This window comes from Crocodylus siamensis, chromosome 2 (assembly GCF_052110815.1).
Source record: "Crocodylus siamensis isolate JL-2025a chromosome 2, ASM5211081v1, whole genome shotgun sequence".
Taxonomy (NCBI): Eukaryota; Metazoa; Chordata; order Crocodylia; family Crocodylidae; genus Crocodylus; species Crocodylus siamensis.
Window position 1 is genome coordinate 150,967,825 of NC_143396.1, and position 19,911 is coordinate 150,987,735.

At 44.4% G+C, this 19,911-nt stretch overlaps 1 protein-coding gene across 2 annotated transcripts in view; it reads right to left on the bottom strand.

Moving 5' to 3' along the window:
• Positions 1 to 19,911, bottom strand: part of HPGDS (hematopoietic prostaglandin D synthase) — a 75,159-nt gene that overhangs the window by 39,079 nt on the left and 16,169 nt on the right. For both annotated transcript variants that reach the window (XM_090034779.1, XM_090034780.1), the window contains exon 2: positions 2,938 to 3,079. In XM_090034779.1, coding sequence (XP_089890905.1) covers positions 2,938 to 3,079 — 142 coding nt within the window. The remainder of the gene's footprint in view (positions 1 to 2,937; positions 3,080 to 19,911) is intronic.

Sequence of the window (19,911 nt, forward strand, 5' to 3'; positions counted from 1 at the left end):
CCCTCTTTCCCCTTCCCCCCTCTGCCCCCCACCCCCCAACAAGCTGCTCGTGGCTCCATCCCGATCTCTGTTCCCCTGCAGCTGTGCATTCCGGTCCTGGCCCTCAAGCCTCACCCAGTCTGGACAGCAGCCCTAGCCCTAGCCTACCCAACTACCTCCCTCCTTCTCTCCCTCCTTATGGGAACCTCGATCCCCCTTCCTCCCTCCAGTCTTGCCTGAGGAAGCTTCTCTCCAGGCTGCCTGATGGCCATGTGCATGTGTGAGCATGCACATGCACATGGCACCCCCTGTCTGACTGCCCTCCTACTGCTCCCCCCAGCTGCTTGCAGGCTGGAACTCTGCCTGCCTGCAGAGCGCTCTCCAAAAGTGTAAAATCTGTGTCAGGGGAGGTCAGGGGGATTGTGGTAGAAATGAAACTGAATTAAGCAGTTCAAGACGACCACTAAAAACAAAGTGACAGCCATAAAATCATAGAGCAGTAGGGTTGGAAGAGACCTCCAGAGGTCATCTAGTCCAAACCTCAGCCTGAGGTAGGATCATCCCTATCCAAACCAGCTTATACAATCTATAACCTAAACTCTGCATAAGACTACTGTCAACCCTGACACAACACAAGACATACTACTCTAACCTGCCACTAGTAAAGCAGAGGAAACATGGCACTTGATTTTTCATCCTATGCATTTTTCCTCTTATTCATTATTTCTGCGGATTTGGACAGATTACATATTTACACCATAGATTATTTTTCAAAACCTATATAAATTACCCTTGAATCCAGGGCAAAGAGATGACCCATTATTATGCACTGAATGGTGTTATAGTACTTTGTCACAAGTAGCAAGGGAACACGTAAAAGGCTTGTACATAACTTTCTCTGCAGATTTGTGCATAAACTGCAGAGAAAGGACTCTGGCACCGGTTCAATATATACAGGTAAAGTTTTACTCCTGATTTTTATGAGAATAGTTTTATACTAGATTCAAGTAAGCTACTGCAGTATAGTATTATACATTGTCTATCAAGTCCTCCTTTGAACTCGTGTAAAGCCTGACATATTGGCATAAATGCATTATATATCCAGGCTCCTCAAGAACCTGTCCGACCATAAAGAGTGGTTCCTATTTTGCGCCTTTCACTCCCAGATTCATGAACAGCATGTGGCCCTGGTGGCTGTGGGAGCACGGCTGTGCTGTTGGCGGCGGGAGCCTGGTGGCAGTAAGCTGGGAGCTCCTGCAAACGCTGCTGGCACTATCGGCGGTGGGGGGAAGAGGGTGCTGAGAGCAGACCAGGGGTCAGTGACTACCTGCAGGCACTTCTGGCAGCATCAGCAGCGATCGTGGACTGTCCACAGACGCTGTGGTGGCAGGGTGGCGAGCAGCAACTGCCCACAGGCGCCGCCAACAGTGTCGGGGATGTCTTTTTGCAGGGGGTGCACCACCATACTCAGGGGGTGCACATGTACTCATGTGAACCCCCTATCCGTCGTCCCTGCCCAGATTATTCTCTGAAGTTATGCAAGGGTGAAGTTGCATGTTTCAGTTAGAGTATACTAAATCTGTGGAATGCTAAGCAATGCTAAAGTTAAAATGTGCTGAAAGCCATCTCACATTAACTGTCAATTCCATTGCTTGCCTGTATAGCTCTGACTGGTCACTAGAGGGCTAGAGACCAGAAGTGTGTCTAGGAGCAGGACAGCTGCACTGTATTCCTGCTCTGGGTGAGTGAGGGGGTGGAATAGTACATCCTGGGATACTGAAGAACTGCAAATTGCTTGTTTTATCTCCATGGAGAAGATTAAAATTACCCTAACATGAGCTAAGTAGCACTACCCAGAGTTAGTCCTCACCTGAAGTGGTGTGAAGTTGACATGCTCAGAGGTGTTGTATATGAATCTTGTAGGGTTAAAGCAAGGCTTTGTAATGCTAAAAGTGAGGCCATTTCTTTCTTCTTTTGCCTCCATTTTATAAAAGTGGACACAGCACTTACAAGACAGCGGGGAGGGAAAAGGGGTACTGTGTGGGGTTACTGTGTGAGGGTTACTGATACGATATGAACCTAGCTGAACCCAGTCAACAGGGGAGTCTCATCAGCAGGAGAACCTTGAAAGTTGGGCATGATTTGTTTTTGTTAGATAAAGAAACATCTTGAGACAAAATAGAGGGGGCATGTAATTCTCTAGAGTTAAACTTCGGTATTCACGTCCACAGTGCTGCTTGATTGGACAGAATAGTGATTTAGTTAATAGATGATTGGGTATTTTTATGAGCACGAGCTAATCACGAACTAACTCTTTAGTTAAGAAAGTATAAAAAAGTATTATAACTAGTAGGCAGGGTCCCTCTCCGGAGGCACCTCACTCAAGCGAATAAAGATTCTATATTTGACTTTGGATACTTGCTCTGCGTGATCATTGCCCCAGCCTAGAGCAAACTGCACGTGGCTTTAAGAGCGTAATTCGTAACAGAGGGCACTTAACATGAGTTAACAAGCCTTAATATGTAGGTGTTTGCATTTTAACTACCCTGTTGGTATGGTATGGTATAAGTGTAATATGTAACTTCACCCTAAGGACTGCAGTATCTCCTTTGAGGCCAATTTTTTCTAAGAGTTCTAAAATGTTAACACTTGCCTTATCTCCAATCGGTCCTTGACAGGTAACAGTTCAAATTCTGAGGCTAGGACCCAGCTTGGGTCAGCATAGAAGCCAGTGGAACCTGTGGTAAGTTATATCAGGGGGAGGGACGTGCTCTATGCTATGGAGCCAAGGGGTGCAATCAGCCATGCTGCATCCAGTGGCAAAATTTCTATTGACTTCAATCAAGCCAGGACTTCAAATAAAACAGAAAGAGCAAGTATGTACCCATTTTTTACTGCTTTGTGTTATGAAAGGATTTTAAAAATAGGTTTGGATAAAAAAAAATCTGTTCTACTCACTTGGTTTGATGTTGGGCCAATCTGCCCATTCAATCCTGTTGTCTTCATACTTTATGCCTGAATAGGCAAATAGGTAGCGAATGATTTCTCCTCTTCCTCTCATATTGAAGTATGTGAGTTTGTAGTGCAACATGGTGAAGATCTGAAAGAAAAGCCATGCTGATTATTTAATAGCCTGCCATATTTAAAGCCTGCCATATTTATTAGAGCTGTGCAAAATTTTGGCAGCCATTTTGTTTCAGAGGTGTTTCGGCCCATTTTGCGCTCAAAACACCGAACCTGAAATGAAATAGAAGGCTCCAAAACTAAACAAAACCATCCAAAATGGTTTGGATGTTTCAGAACATTTTGGAGGCGGGCTTGTGGGGAAACAGAAACTCAGAAGAAGGAGGGGGAAGAGAGGAGGGGAAGGACTGCTCTGATATTGATATCTGTAGCTGTCCAGTGTCTGCGATCTGTCCCTGAGGTCCCTTCCAATCCCAGTACTCTGGTGGAGGGACAGAGAAACAGCATGTAATGGTCTGTGTGAAGCCTTTCTCTGCCTTTTGTGAGCTGTCTCTCTGGAAGCAACAACGTGTGAAAAATACTGGCTGGCTGCAGTGGCTGGCTTCCTCATAGTCAGTCCCTTGCTAGTCTCTCTTCTTGGAAAGGATTGGATACACCAGTGAAGTGGAAAGGTGTTTCCAATATATTACAGATAGAATATGTATTGATTGCACTTAGAAGATATATTACACACACGCGCGCGCACACACACACACACACACGAAAAAGATATATTGCACATAGAAGATAAATGTTTTCGCTCGATCTGAGCCTTCAAGAGGCCGAGAAGCGACACATTTTCCAGCACAGCAAACATTATGAAGCAGGCTGGAAAGGCAGGTGCCAGGTCATGTGGCAGGGGAGAGAGAGGGACTAGAGGGGATAGGGGGTGAGCTGCAAGTTCCTCCCCCCCCGCCAACTTAGATGCACCCTCTTCCCTAGCAGCCATGAGGCTTCTGCTGCTAGTGGCAGCAATGAGGTGGGAGTAGTATCTGCACCTGCCCCATCTCCACTAATACCAGCAATAATAATAATTCCCAGTAACACCATCATGACAAGCACCAGCATGACAGTCTCCTCCACCCCAATTTCAGTTCCCAGCCTGAACCTTCTAGTGCTAGAGGAGGAGCTGGAGCTGGAACCAGGGGAGCTCAGTGCCATAGTCAGAGAAGTTCTGGGGGAGGAGGGGGAATCTGAGTTACTGCTCTACACCCTTCAAAGTTCCCCCAGAGCCAGGTCTCCTCTGGAAAGCACCATGGAGGAGGTTGAAGTTGTGGAGGCAAGTGGATCAGCTGAGTCAGCTCCTCCTGTTGTTGTGCCTCTGCCTGCTGAGGAGGGGGATATGGCAGGATCTACACCTGCATCCCAGAAGTGAGGGGGTAGTGTAGTGTGGGATCATTTTGAGGTAGCAGATGATCCCAAGTAGGCTATCTGCCTGCACTGCTGATGCAAAACCAGCCTTGGCAAGGACGAGAAATACTTCAGCACCAAGGGGATGCTGATGCATCTCCACAGGCACCACCCCCTTGCCCTTGCTCCTCCTCAACCTGGCACCAGTGGGAGCATGCACAAAAGGAAGTCCCCCCTCTCTCTCCAAAGTCCCCATCCCTCAGAAGCAGAGTCAAGCCACCCTGGAGCATTGGGGGAAAGGCAGAGAGGAAGGGGGGCACGTTCCCAAGGTAAATGAGGTCACCCAGATAATTGGGGAGATATTTGCTGTGGATGGCCAGCCCTTCTCCTTAGTTGAGTGATCAGGGTTCAGGAGACTCATGGTGCTCATGGCCTCATCATACCATGTGTCTGCATGCACCACCTTCAGCAGGATGATGGTACCCTCCTTGTATGAGGCATGCAGGGAGTACATGAAAGAGGAGCTGCACAAGGCAGGTCTGCAGGTGGCCTTACACTTCACTTCCAACATCTGGAGCAGCAGAGGTGGAGATCATCAAGGCATGACAAGAAAAAGAGGGGCAAGTGGTTGGCCCCAAAACAGGTGGACAAGCAGAAATCTAACCAGCACCAGGAAGCCCCCCTGTTACAGACTAGGACTGGGGCTTTGTGTAACACTTTGATACAGCATGTCTGCCATCCAGCCAGTGCTATTTATTTTCATGACTCTAAAAGTTATTAAAAAACAACTTCAAATAGTTAACAGACATTTCATGTTATTTAATGTTTTTAATCTCCAGTCTCCTGGTTATATTTATTTTTGTTTTCAAAATAGCAAAGTGAACTCTTCTAAATCAATTTATTTAAGAATTATGACTCTCCCTAAAGCACATTTTAAATTGATATTTTTTGTATGTTTTACATTCCTCTACAGAAATTTTTCACTGGTTGAACCAATTTAACATACTTTTAAAACATGGGTAAATATACTTCAAGACTAGATTCTGTAAGCTGTGCCTCCAGGCCTAAGCTTGGCCAATGCAACCATGACAAGCTGCTGAGCAGCTAAAGTCCTCAAAGCCTGTGCCCGGGTAACTACCTACAAAAAAGGACTAAGCAGAAAAGTCCTCAGAAGCCTTTGCTTGGGTGACCAAAGCATATTTGCCTGCAGGTCCTATAATTGACTTAGCAGAACAGAAAAAACATCCATCTGTCTCACTAGACAGAATCAGACAGAGCACAAGGCCTCAGTAAGAATAAGACAGCCTTGTTAGCCAGTGTTAGAACAGCATTCTACCATGGGACAAAAGGAGATAAGAGGCCTTCCCTACTGTCCCCATTACTGTCTCAAGGATATAAATCCTAAATAATTGGCACTTCCTGGCTATTAAATTATCTAGTTTAATCTAGTTAGAAATTGGTTCTGGATGTGTCAGTGAAACAAAGACATTTAAATAAAGCCAATCAGAGACCACTCATTAGAATACCAGAACCAGTTATCTATAAATAGTAGACACAAAGGCCAAAGACAGACATTACACATAAACGAGTTTAAAAGATCAGAAATGGATTTAAACTTAAAATAGATGTTCAGTGCACATAAACCAGTTTGAAAATGGCTGAAATCAGTTTGAGATAAACCTGGTTGAATATAGTATCAGACCTAACTGATTTGGCTCAAACCAGTTTATGCAGTGTCTGTCTCAGACCCCTTGCTGGTTTAAGATATACCAGACACCCTCAGCATCCCAGCATGCTCTCTGGGCTTGGCGGGGTGCTCTGCCCTCTGCTTCCTGTCCAGAGCTCCTCTGGCACAGATTTGCAGACACAGCAGCTTCCCAGTGCCCCCCTCCCCTCTCACCACTTGCTGCTTAAGCAGAGATCCCTTCCTCCTCTCTCCCACTGCATGGACCATAGCCAGCATGTGGTATGCTAGCTAGTGCTGCATAAGGATCCAGCAGAGTGCAGACACAGCAGGGTTTGCCTGGTTACCCACTGCCTAGTGGCAATGTGTAGGGGGTGCATGTGCACCCCCTCACAGCAGTGTTCCCCATTTAGGCGGCAGGTGGGGGGGCAGGTGGGAGTGCTGGTGCCCCCCCCCCCAAGAGCTCTGGCCAAGGGGTGGGGGTGCCAGGAGAAATGCTGCTGGCACTTCCAGCCAGCATTCCCTCTTAGAGCCAGCTTAGAGGGAATGCTGATTCCAGGTTGGTGTGCACAACCGGCCATAGGGGGAATCCAGCCTCCCTGACCCGGTTGTCATGATCAGTCATGTCCCCCCCACCCCGCAGTTGCTGACAGGCTGCTGTGGGGGTAAGTGCCCCCTGACTCAGGAGGTACCAGTCGCCCATGCTACTGCCCTACCCCCCTCTCTGCTCAAGCAGGAAATCCCCCCTTCCCCTCGCCCCTCCCATCTCCCACAGCACAGATCCCAGCCCCATGGACCCTAGGCATGTAGCTAATGCCAAGAGGTCTCTGTGTGCATCTCACTGGGATAGGCAGGCAGACAGAACAGAGAGGCTACTGTGTTGCTAACTGGGTAATACAGACTCTTATCAGCTCTGGTCTGCCTTGCTACACCTGTGAGTTTGCTGCCAACAGCCTGACAAGCAGGGAGGAGATTGAAAAGCTCTGAATCATCAGCAGATGAACACTCTGCACATACATCCTTACCTCGGAGTGCTAGCAAGGGTCTGGGGGCTGACAATGATCCTGCCCCTTGAGCAGCCAGCAGTGAAAAGCCTGGGAGCAGAAAGTCCTGCCAGAGCCTGGCCACACTCCACTGCCCCTTCAGCTCAGCACTGTGGAAGGGAAGGGAAAGCTGCTCTAGCAACCCCCTGGCTTCTAGCCTGAGCTACTGCAGGCACGTGCCTGCATTTCCTCAGTCCAGAGGGGATGTTTCTTTATGGTTGGAAATCAGTTCATCCTAGCCATGATAGATTAACCTGCAAAGGTTGAATCAATTCAGGGTCAGGCTTTTTGAATGTCTGTGCCTAGCCAGACTGAAGGAGGCTGGGAATTTCTACATGACATGTGCTGAAGGAATCCCCTGCTGTGGAGACCATGAGCATGGTCAGCTTCACTTTGCAGCAATCAAGACCTATGCCATACAATTGAGTTTATCCTCAGGACTAATGTTGCCTTGTCCATTAATCAATACACTTCTCACATTTGTTGGAATGACCCAAGAGTCTATTTGAATTTTCCCCCCACCCACCCCCATTAAAAGCTGTCAACAATTCAGCCTACAGTTACTAAATATAAAGCCATTACAATCAAACAGAGCTTTAAGAATCCATATGGATAGAAACATTATACAACACTTCTGCAGTCCTGAGTTTATTACCAGCCCTAAGAGAGGTTGTTTATGAACTTTCCAGTCATTTTGGGCCAATTTTAGCCATGTTATGTTGTTGTAGGAAACTCTGCATCTTGCTGATTTTGCATTGTTAAACTCCAAACTAGGAAGAACTAAATGCTTTGTTATGTAATTTGTTTGTAATTTGTCCAATCTCAAGATCAAAGCAGGACTGTTATGATGAAGTAAAGCCCAATGGAACTTTTGATGGACAAAATCTGATTCCTGCTTCTGAAAGTTTGTTTCTAATCTTGTCTAAGTCTATCCCAACCATGCAGCTGGCCCAATAAAAGGTATCACCCACAGAAATCCTAGCCTTAAAAGTTAACGGTACAAGGAAATTCTCTTAAAGCCAGTCAACTTGGACACAAAAGTGATACCAAGTATGGATGACTAGCTTAAAGAAAATAAAAACATGAATAACCATTTCACTAGGAAAATAATATCACATTGGAGGTGGTAGCCAGCTAGGAGTTCTTCCTTAGGATATGAAAAAGGAGCCACAGCTGAGTTCAGCTTTTTGTTTGTATTTCTCCAGAGCTGGAAACATGTCCTTGTGGCAGAAAATCTCCTTTAACAACATAAAGTACTATTATACATTAGATTTTGTAGATCTCTTTTGTTTGTTTGTTTTTTCTAGCCACAAATAATGTCTCACGCTTTCTTTTTTATGGGGACCAGCCTTTTCTCCCTCTGAACAAGCAACATTAGAAAAGTGTCTGTCTTTTAAACTGGATTTTTAATTAATTATTATTCAAAAGTTATTATATAGTTTGATATATATTTATGAAGAAAAGATGTTTGAATCCATATAGTATTATTTCTTTTAAAGGTCTTTTAAAGTACTTTTCAAATCACTTATGCATAGTGCCACAGCTAACACCTGAAATACCATCACTGTGATATGGGACTTGGCTGCTGCTCTGTAACACCACTCAATAAAATTGTGATGAATAATAAAGGTCTATCTAATGGGAGCTAGAGAGAGAATTTAAGGTAGACTGTACATGGTTTTCTAAGAGGCAGTCTGTCCTGGGTGTCAGGCTCAACACTGTAGGTAAAGAATTTGGGGATTATTCCTACTGTGCCTGATTATGTTTACCATGATGCCATGATGTAGATGCATTAACAGACCCTTAGGAAAGAAAGATAATCTTAAGGCCCAATCATGTTCACACTGACGTGGGTGAAGCTTCCTTTAAATGATAGGCAATACTGTAGTGGCCTTTAATGAGGAGTATGCAGGATTTTGGATCGCTTCCAAAGTATTCTCATCACTAATCAGTTTGATTTAATCCAACATAATGTTAAAGCTTGGGATCAGTAATTGTTACAAAAAAACTCCCACAAAAAACTTCCATCAACAGCTTGCAGTTCATATATGTGAAGTATTTCAGGAGGTCATGTCGTTGTCAAGTGAAAGACAAGTGATGTTTATTGTCCGGAAGCACTGAGGTGAAAAATCTGTACTAAGTATTTAGATAGTTAATCTTAGGCAGGTTTCGTCGAAACTGTACAGCACAATTAAATAACAAGGGTGGGTCCCCCAAGTCCTTGGGATGGGGCATTGCCAGTAGGCAGTTCGGTCCCCTCCATCTCAGTAATGAATTAATATTTCAGCATCGTGTAAGAGTGCTGTTGGCATAGAAAACATAAACCTGATGTTCTGAACTAGCCTTAGCCACTGGTATAAAGGAACTCCCATTGACTTTAGTGGAAACAGCGCTGAACCATAGAGCTGTACTCGCTGGATACCTGCAAGAACCAGCTGGGCCCAACCCTCTTCATTTAACTTTGCTATATGGTTTGGAGTGTTTGACAACACTAGCTATACAAATATTTAGTATTAACCTTTCATATTGGTGCAGCCACTTCTATCCAGCAGAAAAATGATAGCTTATTTTTCTTTTCCACTTCTTTCTTTTCATAAAAATCAGACATATCCTTCTTGTTGCCTGGCATAGATTGCTAGATCATCCTAGACTCTGCCGTATTCCAAAATTTATATATGGCAAATTTTGCCAACTAAGAGACCAGGGAGTTGGTGTTTTAGTGAACCCCTCAATCACTGGGGCTGGCAACTGCTCTTAACTACGGGTATTCTCTCCTAATCTGTGAGGCCTTCCCAAAAGCACATGATTTTCTCAACAAAGATTTTCTTGCCCAGTCTTCTCAATAAATTACAGTGATCAGTGCCAAATTCTGGAGTTGAGCAAGCCAGAACAATTCATAGTTTGAAGAAGGCCTATCATACTATGCCAAGAAAGTACGTCCTTCCTTAAGGCAGAGACACAAGTTCCCACAGCTTCAAACCAGGGGCCTTAGCCTGACCAGTACAGCTGCTCACCCTAACCTGTTTGCCCTATAACTGGGTGTCCAAGCTGGTCAAAGCTGTCCTGAAGCCTTCATCAGGGCCTAGCCCTCTGCCTACTCACTGGTACCAGAGTAGCTGGCCAGGGTCAGCTGACCCCCTAGTTACTTCATATAAACCCCTGACTTGGAAAAAGAAGTGTTTGGGCAATAGGTCTCAATCTGATCTCCAACCATCTTGACTTGTGTTCCACATCTGCTCTCAGTTTGATCTCTATGCTCTCTCTGATCCTTTGGCTTCCCCGCTTGGCTTGTCCCTAGACCCTGTTTTCTGCTTGATCTCCTGGCTACCTGGTCTAGCTTGCCACCTGACTCTACACTCTGCCTGGAGTGTGGTCCTCTAGCTTCCTGACTTGGCTTGCTTCTGGACCCAGGCCTTGGACTGGTTTCTTGACTTCTTGACCCTGCCTGTACCTGGATTCATAGGTTCATAGATTGTAAGGGGCTGAAAGGAACCTCACAGATCATTGGGTCCAGCCCCCTGCACTGCTCTAGGCAGGAAGAAAACTGGGGTTAAGTGACCCTAGAGAAGTAACTGTCCAGTCTCCTCTTGAAAACTTCCAGGGTAGGTGACTACACCGTCTCTAGAGGGAGATTATTCCACAGGCTGGGTACCCTGACTGTGAAAGTGTTTTTCCTGGTATTAAGCCTGAAGCAGGCTTCCAGGAATTTGTATCCATTGGTGCTGGTCTTCCCCAGGGGTGCCTTAGTAAACAGTTGTTCACTGAACTTCTGATGTACTCCTCTGATATAGCGGTAAGCTGCTATCAAGTCCCCTCTCAACCTTCTCTTGTTTAGGCTAAAGAGGCCCAGGTCCCTCAGCCTATCCTTGTATGGCTTGCCTTACCTATGGCATCCTCTTTCCACATCCTTATTGAAGTGCGGCACCCAGAACTGGACACAGTACTCCAGCTGCGGTCTCACCAGTGCTGAGTACAGCGGGTTCTGGTCTGCCCAGTTCTCGAGCCTGTCCAGGTCCGCCTGCGTCTGCAACCTATCTTCTGATGTGACCACACTGCCCCATAACTTAGTGGCATCCGCGAACTTGGCCAGCAAGCTTTTCACTCCTCCATCCAAATCATTGATAAAGATGTTGAAAAGCACCAATCCAAGCACAGACCCCTGAGGGACACCACTGGCCACTTTGTGCCAGGATGATACAGGTCCATTCATGAGAACTCTCTGGACCCTACCCTGTAACCAGTTTCCCACCCACTGAACCGTTGAGCAGTTAAGCCCACAATCTTCCAGTTTTCCCACAAGGATATCATGGGATACAAGATCAAAAGGCTTTTGAAAGTCTAGATATATAATGTCTACCTCATTTCCCATGTCCAGGTTGTGAGAGACCTGGTCGTAGAAGGAGATGAGATTGGTAAGACAAGACCTACCCGTGACAAAGCCATGTTGGCTGTCATTCAGAATCTTACCTTTCACAAGCATATCACACACAAATTTTTTAAGCTTTTCCAGGATTTTCCCTGGAATAGAGGTTAGGCTGATTGGCCTATAGTGGTTCTCAGGGATTTTCCCTGCGCACCATGAATTCTGAAAGAGCTTTGCCAGGGGTTCTGCGACAACCTCAGCCAGCTCCTTCAGCACTCTCAGATGGATTCCATCCAGTCCCACTGACTTATAAATGTCTAGCTTTTCTAGCTGGTATTGTACCCACTCAGCATCCACAGTGGGGAGGCTGTCATTCCTGGCATCCCCACTATGAGCCTTATGTCACTTGTCTTTCCCCTTGGTCCGGTGAATTACCAAAGCAAAGTGGGCATTCAGGAGTTCAGTTTTTTCCTGAATGTTGGTTACCAGATGTCCCAAGGTGTGAAGCAGGGGTCCCATACTTCCATTTGTTTTCCTTCTACTGCCTACATACCTAAAGAAGGGCTTCTTATTGTCCTTGACTCCCATGACTAACCTAAACTCAGTCACTGCCTTGGCTTTCCTGATCATTTCCCTACAAGCGCTGGCCACTATTGTATAGTCCTCCTTGAGGACCCTCCCTAGCTTCCACTGTGCGTACACCTTTTTTTCTTTTTTAAGAGGACTATAATGTTCCCATTAAGCCAGAAGGGCTTGCCAGCCCTTCTGCTACTTTTCCACTTTGCAGAAACAGTTTTCTTTTGTGCTTCAAGGATTGTATCCTTGAGCAACAACCACTCTTTGTGCACCCCATTCACCTTCCTTTCCTGGTCCCACATCACCTCCCCAACTAATGCGCTGAGCATTTTTGAAGTTCAGGACTTAATCCTGCTGGTTGATTTGTCGACCTTGCAGTGGATGGTGAACCTGGTAATTTCATGGTCACTGTCACCCAGGTTACCCTCAATGTTCAAGCCACACATCAGATCATCTCCCCTGGCCAAGACCAAGTCTAGGAGGGCATTACCTTTGGTTGGCCCTTGCACTTCCTAGGTCAGGAAGAGCTCCTCAATCACAGTCAGGAAACTGCATGAATGATCTGACGTAGCCAAGTGTTCCTCCCATTCTATGTCCGGGTAATTGAAGTCACCCGTGACAACCAAATCCCTTGCATGTGTAGCCTCTGTCAGTTCTCAAGTGAACTCCAGATCCAGCTCTTCTCCTTGGTTTGGGGGCCTGTAGTAAATGCCTACAGTTAGGTTTTTCTCACTTGCCCCCCTTTTCCCCCCTGCATAACTTGACCCAGAGGGTTTCAAGCTGCTTATCTTTGCAGTCAATGTCATTCTCCAGAGAGGTGTACTGCTCTCTCATGTAGAGAGCTATCCCTCTTCCTTTTCTCCTTATTCTGTTCCTTCTTCTCACTTCTGATCCAGGTCAGCACCATGTCCTCTGACTGGCCCCTGACTGGCCACCCATGACCTGGCACCTGCCTAATTTTAAATATTTAGAGACTACCTCATTGACCAAAAATAAATAAATAAATATAACTAACTACTTCCCTTTCACCATTCCCTAATTAAGTTAATTTATGACTCTTTACAGAATTAGAGGAAAGAGAGAGTCATTAGATTTGTTTTTTGTTTTAAATGCTTGGAATCTAGGACTGTGTGTAGATGAAATGGGGGGGGGTGCTCAACGCTTTAAAGCAAGCTAAATGCTTTTGCACCACTTTAATGGTGTCGGTGTTTGCACGCCTTGGCGGCATATTGGGCATTAATTCCAGCCACTGTAGGAAATTTGGCAGCATAATGCGCCTTAAATGACTTGGGGCACAGCAAACTAAGACTCCTCCAAGGAGTGTTAATTTGCTGCCCCTACGGCCATGAAGCGAAGCACTGGGCTCCCTGCAGCAGGCCAGGAAGGCAGGCTCCACCGAAGAAAAATGGTAAGCCTGATTTCCCACCCACCTCCGGAACCTGCCTGCCTGAGCTGCTCTGGGGCCCGGTTCTTTTCTCCATGGCTGTGGTGCCCCCCCAGGACCACCCAAGCTGGGTGTCTGCAGGCAGGTGCTGCTTGGGGGTTGGAGGGGGGCTGCCACTGCCTCAGAGGGAAGCACCCCCCCCCCCCGAGCCCAGGGACCACTCTGCTCACCAGCAGCTCACCCTCCCCTCCCTGCCACTGGAGAGGCAGGTAAGTGCAGGGTGTGTGCACAACACGGGGGTTTTAAGGGCCCTAAATTGAAGCTGTGGGTTTAGAAATCCACTACTTAAATTTAGGGCCCGTTTCATGTATACACACCCTAGATAGGCAGAAATTACGATTGTTGATTTTAAAGCTTCAAATGGTTTGGGACTAGGGTACCTGAATGACAGGCTCTCTCCCTGGGTATCTCAGAAGTGGCACCTGTGCTAAAGGAGGGAGCTGCTGGTAAGACATTTTCCAGGTGATTTCACTCCCATATTGTCCCCCAGAGCCCAGTGGCATTAACTTCCAGGGCAAGGCTCATCTAGTTTTCTTAAGATTTTTTAGGGGAGGATTTCAAGAATCAGGTTGCTCAGGGGATATTACTATTTACAAACTTTTCATATGAGTTATATTGTACTTTAAGTCTACAGTGCTGTTTATCTTATTATGTTTTTAAGGTTTGAACAAGCACCAAGAAAGTCAGACATGTGTCTTTAATATGTATTTAAGCAAGAACCAGAATTTTCAAGAATAAGACATGATTTTTGGGTTCCTCTTTTTTTTTCCCTCTCTCCAGCTTCAGGCACTTAAAGTGTTTGACTATTCAGGACTTACTAAGTGCCTGTCCTCTGAAAATTAAGCCTTTTTAATAAAGGCCTTAACTTGAGTGTTTTCTGTTAAATCTCCCCAGGTAAGTTACTGACAACTTTTAAGAGTATCAGTTTCACTGCAGGAGATAGGAAATGAAGACTGGCATAAGGGTTTTTGGTTGTTTTTAATTCATTATGACTACTGTGTATGCCCTTGTTTGACTGTTATGTTAATTTCGTGCTAAAGGGTAACTAAGGGTGATGTCAGTCTTAAGTAGTTTTGCTGCAAGTCCAAGTCATTGGTTTCAAATAACCCCAGTACTGAGAATTGACAAACAATACAGGGAAATCCCTTCATGTATTACCCTGCTATTCTCTGGTCAGTGGTCTGTCAGATAACCCAGGAGATAGTTGTGCAGGACGGAGAGACTTGTAGCTGAGAAAAGGTTTGGGCTGTAGAGGGAGTCGATGTGTCTTCCATTCCCAAATGGTTGAGGTATTTGGGAAAAATGTCGTCTACTTAAACAGTTAGATAAGACAGGACTGCATGCAGTCCATTTGTTATTTTAACACTTTTAACTCTTATGGTTATGTTCCTATGGATACATAGTGCACGGAGAGGCAAAGTTTTAGGTCCATAACTCTCAGCTTCTTTAGAGTCATGGCACTGCTTCACCACTCCTTGAATGTAGTGGCATCCCAGTTGAGAACGACTGTTCTAGGTCACTTCATTTATTTACTAATCAGAGGCCTGACAGAAAAGTCTATAACAGGGGTCAGGTCTAGTTGGACTTGCTGAGGAAACATAGTTAGTAAACAGGTGGTGTAGCATGGAGACCCCGTATAAAATTAGGGTGAATGGTGAGATTCACTCTGAGAAATGCACAGTCTGAGCTTGTTACTTGAGAGGATTGGCCATTCAGAAAATGCAGGCCTTGTCATGTGAGACACTTAGCACATCTTTTATCTGAGGTGTAACAAACATTACCATCCCATATAAAAATTAGTACATGTTCTGTGGAGTCAGATACTTAATGTTTACTGCGATCTCAGCCAACTCTGGCTGGACTTGAAGCTGCAGATGGATGTGCCTCCATCTCCTGTCCCATAACATCAACCCTGGCACCAGGCACCGCAGCTTGCACATGTGCCTGTGAAGACAGGCAGGTCCTGCGCCTGGAGCTCATAACCTCTCCACTGCATATCTTGATACTGCTCAGCCCACGAGCACCTGTCCCTGACATGCCTGAGTGGACTGGGCCTTTGCCACTGGCAGTGGGCAAAGGAAGGCACTCAGAGCTGTGCCCAGGAGAGAATGCTGCTGGATCCACAGGATCTCTGCTGCTGGCAGACAAGTAATCCTGGGGCCAGTTCAAGGCTCCAGTGCATTGCCAGGGCTGGGACTAACAATCAGTGACCTGTGTTCATATTATATCTGTGGAGTGGCCTGATGAAAACTGAACAAATATTACTCAATACAATCTGGAGACACTCGTCCTGTGAAAAGTCTTATTTTTGCTATGATATGTTCACACATAGCATGTGTTTTATCACTTGAATGTACATACATTCACATTTTAACTGCTGTTAGGACATCCTAAGCATAAGATGTGACATGGCATTGAACAAGAGTTCAAAGGTAAAGTTGACTTTTAATATTTCCAGAAGTTCTTGATCAGAATGAGCAATAAAGCACCAGTGTCCACAAAAACTCATTGCTGGAAATCTGAGTTATTTTGGAAATTGCTTTTATACAATAATTTTTAGAAAATTTACTGGTCTGAAAACTGATATTAACTGTAAACTCCTATCCATTACTTATACTTTCTACAAACATGTTCTTTACCTGCTTGTAGTTTGGAAAATGTATAGAGAGTATCCACATAGCCTTTGCAAACATGTCTGATACCTTGACTTTATCTAGTAAACAGTTCCGAGGAACAAAAGTTTAGTGTAGACACGCTCTTAAGAAGGTGCGTTCTTGACAAGCATTGTGTAAGCTTTTGGAGAGCTTTTGCCAGAACTGTGTCAGTTGTTGAAAAACAGGAAGTTCACCTTCTGTGACTTTTCAGTTATGACTGTATTTGAAGCACCTTGCTGGGAGAAATGCTAATATCTTCTGAGAGCGTGGGAAAGTGCTGTAGTGCAGTCTCTGATCATGAATTTAAGAGGAAGCTTTTCTAAAGCCTGATGAGTGATTAGTGAGTTGAAGGACACTTTTTTTGCATATCAACCATTGACCTCTTCTGGGTAACTAGGAACAATTTTGGAACATCATCAAAATATTTTTTCCAGCTAACTTTGGGATCAATGGAACTCATCTTTTCTCAGGCTTAGAGATGTGCTTCAGTTTTATAAAAGCCATGTTTGTTTGTAAGACGTGGAGTTCTGAACACTTCCTCTAGCCCGTAATTGTCTTTTTTAAAAATTTGCACTGGAGAGTTTGCCCATTCTGTGTAATAAGTGTTGAATAAATGGCATAAAAATTTGCACAGATTAATCTAGATTTTTCTTTCTTAATTGCGATCTTAGTACCATTTCCAGTAGAACAGCCTTGATGTTATATCTTAAAGAATTTGTACCACATCAAAGGCATGTTCTGTGAAATGGATCTTAAACTGTTACCCTACTCTGAATGTCTTACCTGGAATCAGTTCATGTTTAGGAGACACTTTTCATGTAGATAAAATGGCTGTCTCACATAATGAAAAATGTATCTGTGGCTTCACCCTAACCTATCTTTCCCCTAGCTTTGGGAAAAAGTACTTTTTAAGTTTGGAAGTCAAATTATTTCACTTGCAGAGGAATAATTGTTCTAACATTGTAGTGACAGACAGACAGACTTGTTAAACAGGTGTGTAAAATCTTAATGTGATGTCTAGATATAGAAGTTGCAATGTGGCTGTAATTGGAACCTGACTTTGAATCTGTGAAATATAAATGACTGAATTCAGTTTGGTCTGTGCCCTACAAAGGGATTGTTATAATAGGATAACAGGTACCACATTTCGGCTCTGAAAAGTAGTGGCATAAGTATGTTGCACTGGGTGCCTTTTGTATTCAGATTCATAGACATTAGAGGCTGGAAGGGACCTCTTGAGATCATCAACTCTAGCCCCCCTGCCATAGGCAGGAAGTCTGCTGGGGTCAAATGATCCCAGCAAGATAAACATCCAGATGCCTTTTGAGTGAGTCCAGTGTAGGTGCTTATACCACCTCTGGGGGCAGTCTGTTCCAGACTCTGGACACGTGGACTGTAAAAAAGTTTTTTCTTATACGCTTCATTGATTTTCAAATCCAATTTGCTTGGTTTGCAAGTACATATTTTTTTCTCTGATTACCACCTCTGCAAAAAATCTCAGTTTGAGCTCTGAAGAGTATGCCATATTCTTTCCTTCCCTTGTATATTCATCGGTAATAAAATATGGTGAGCCAGATTACATCTTCATCAGCATTTGAGTAAACCTCCTGACACCCCTGCAAATGATACCCAAGAATTCTGATTGAATAAATTATCTGACTAAACTAGGCAACTCTTAGGATTATAGATGTGCTCTGGAGGGTGGGGGAAGGGGTGGTGCTTTAATGAGCCATGGCTCTTGGAGCATCATGTGTATCAGTGTCCCCACGCTGTAAAACAGTGGCAGGGACACTTTAACTAAAGCTCATTGAACCAACTTTGGTGAAAGCACCCCCGCCTCCATTTTTCAGCATGGGAATGCTGATACTCATCACACTGGAGTAATTCTGGAGCCCATTAATTTCCAGGCTCCCGCGGACTCAATTAATTGAGTCTGCTCCAACGCGTTGTAATTACAGTGTGTTGGAGCAGCTTCCCTCCATGTGCTTAGGAGCTTAGACTCCAGCAGTGTTTCTCATTGATTCATTTTTTTGTGAAAGGAGCAATCTGGAGCTGTTGCCCCAATAATTCCCCATCCAGACTTCTCATTTATATTAATGAATAGGGTAAGAGGACACAGGCAGACTAAGCTTTCACCAAAGTCTAATACTGAGTGATACACACCTCAGATTAAATCCTGCTCGGTTTTATCACAGATAGCTGGTCAATGAAGTCAGCAGTGAACGCAATAGTAGGACAGAATTGAGATGAATTTCTTCCAAACAGGAAGAAAATATAACTAAGCTCTATCATTGAGAAATCTGAGCTGAGCGTGCAAATCTGTTAAAATACCAGAGACAATTTTTTTTTGTAACTCGGAACTGATGAATTATATTTGACATTACTTAATAAAAAAAATTTCAGAGGTAGCAGAAGCAGCTGATATGAGCAGGGTACAGACATGTGCTTGACAGACCTGCTAGCAATTTGTGTGTTCTGTAGCCGACAGAACAAAAATAAATAAAAGAGGAGATCTTAAATAACCTCCATCAATGATTGTAGCTTTTCAGTTGACAGAGAAACAAAATCATAGAAAAGTTGGGCTGGAAGGGACTTCAGGAGGCCCTCTAGTTCAACCCCCTGCTCAAGGCAGGATTGTTGCTATCTAAACCATCCTAGACTAGTGTTTGGCCAAGCTATTCTTAATAATACACACGAAAGGGTCAGTTTATTTTTAAATCAATCTTAAAGTTCAGCTTTAGGGCCATGCAAAGCAATATCATAAAAGAAAAGGTGGGGGGTGGAGGCCAGGGGCAAGGAATAAAGTGACCTAGGAGAGAGAAAACATGGGACTCTGTTCCTGGCTTGGCTTGCAGGTTGATCTCGGATAAGTCACTCCACCTTTCTGTACTTCAGTTTCCCTCATCTGAGATCATGGAAATTCCTTTGTAAAGTTCTTTGAAACCTCGGGGTTTGAAGTGCCAAGAGGAAGGCAGAAATTAATTCATCTTCCTCCTCCTCCATTTCCCAATTTTATATTTTAAATGAGCCTAATGACTGGATCCCTTTAGTTAATTAGTCATGAAAAATGTGACTCAACAGCATTTAAGTCAACTGAAGTAATTTCCATGAAGTGTGGGTACATGCACTGGACTGCACAGTTGTTACTGCACAGTCATTTAGTACTTGTTTAAGCAATATTACTGTATAGTCCAGATGCTGCACAGGTCTTTTCCCACACTACTACACAGTAGCTCATTGTTACTGTGCAGTAGTGTCAGCATCATGGTTCATGCCCGCTGCTGCTACATCACTGTAACAATGAGCTATGGCGATGTAGCATCTCATGTAGATAAACCCTGTATTAGGTTTTGGATCACATTCCTAGGATTAAATTCACAGAGTTAGTGGAACTAATCCTGTCAGTACGGTAATCTGTTTTTTACCCTAACAGTATTAATCATGCGACTAATTCTAAATTATAATAGGGTAAAAGAAACATTGATTTCTTTTATGCTGCATGATGCTTAAATGCAAGATGCTGCATTTCCCTGCTCAGTGGCCCCAACCTAGTAGGTATATAAGCTCATACCTAGCTAAGTATTAGTCATTAATGAAACTAATTATCAGATTTATATGTCTTCCTACTCAAAAGAGGTTCAGGGCAGCTTATTATAAAAACAAAATAAATTATAATGACAGATAAAAGTATTAAATAAAATTATATGCGGTGCAACAAACTCTCTATGCCAGCAGTCTGCAACCTGCAGCCTAATGAACTGGATCCAGACCATGAAGCCACTTGATCCAGCTCACAGATGTGGTGATTTGGTGGG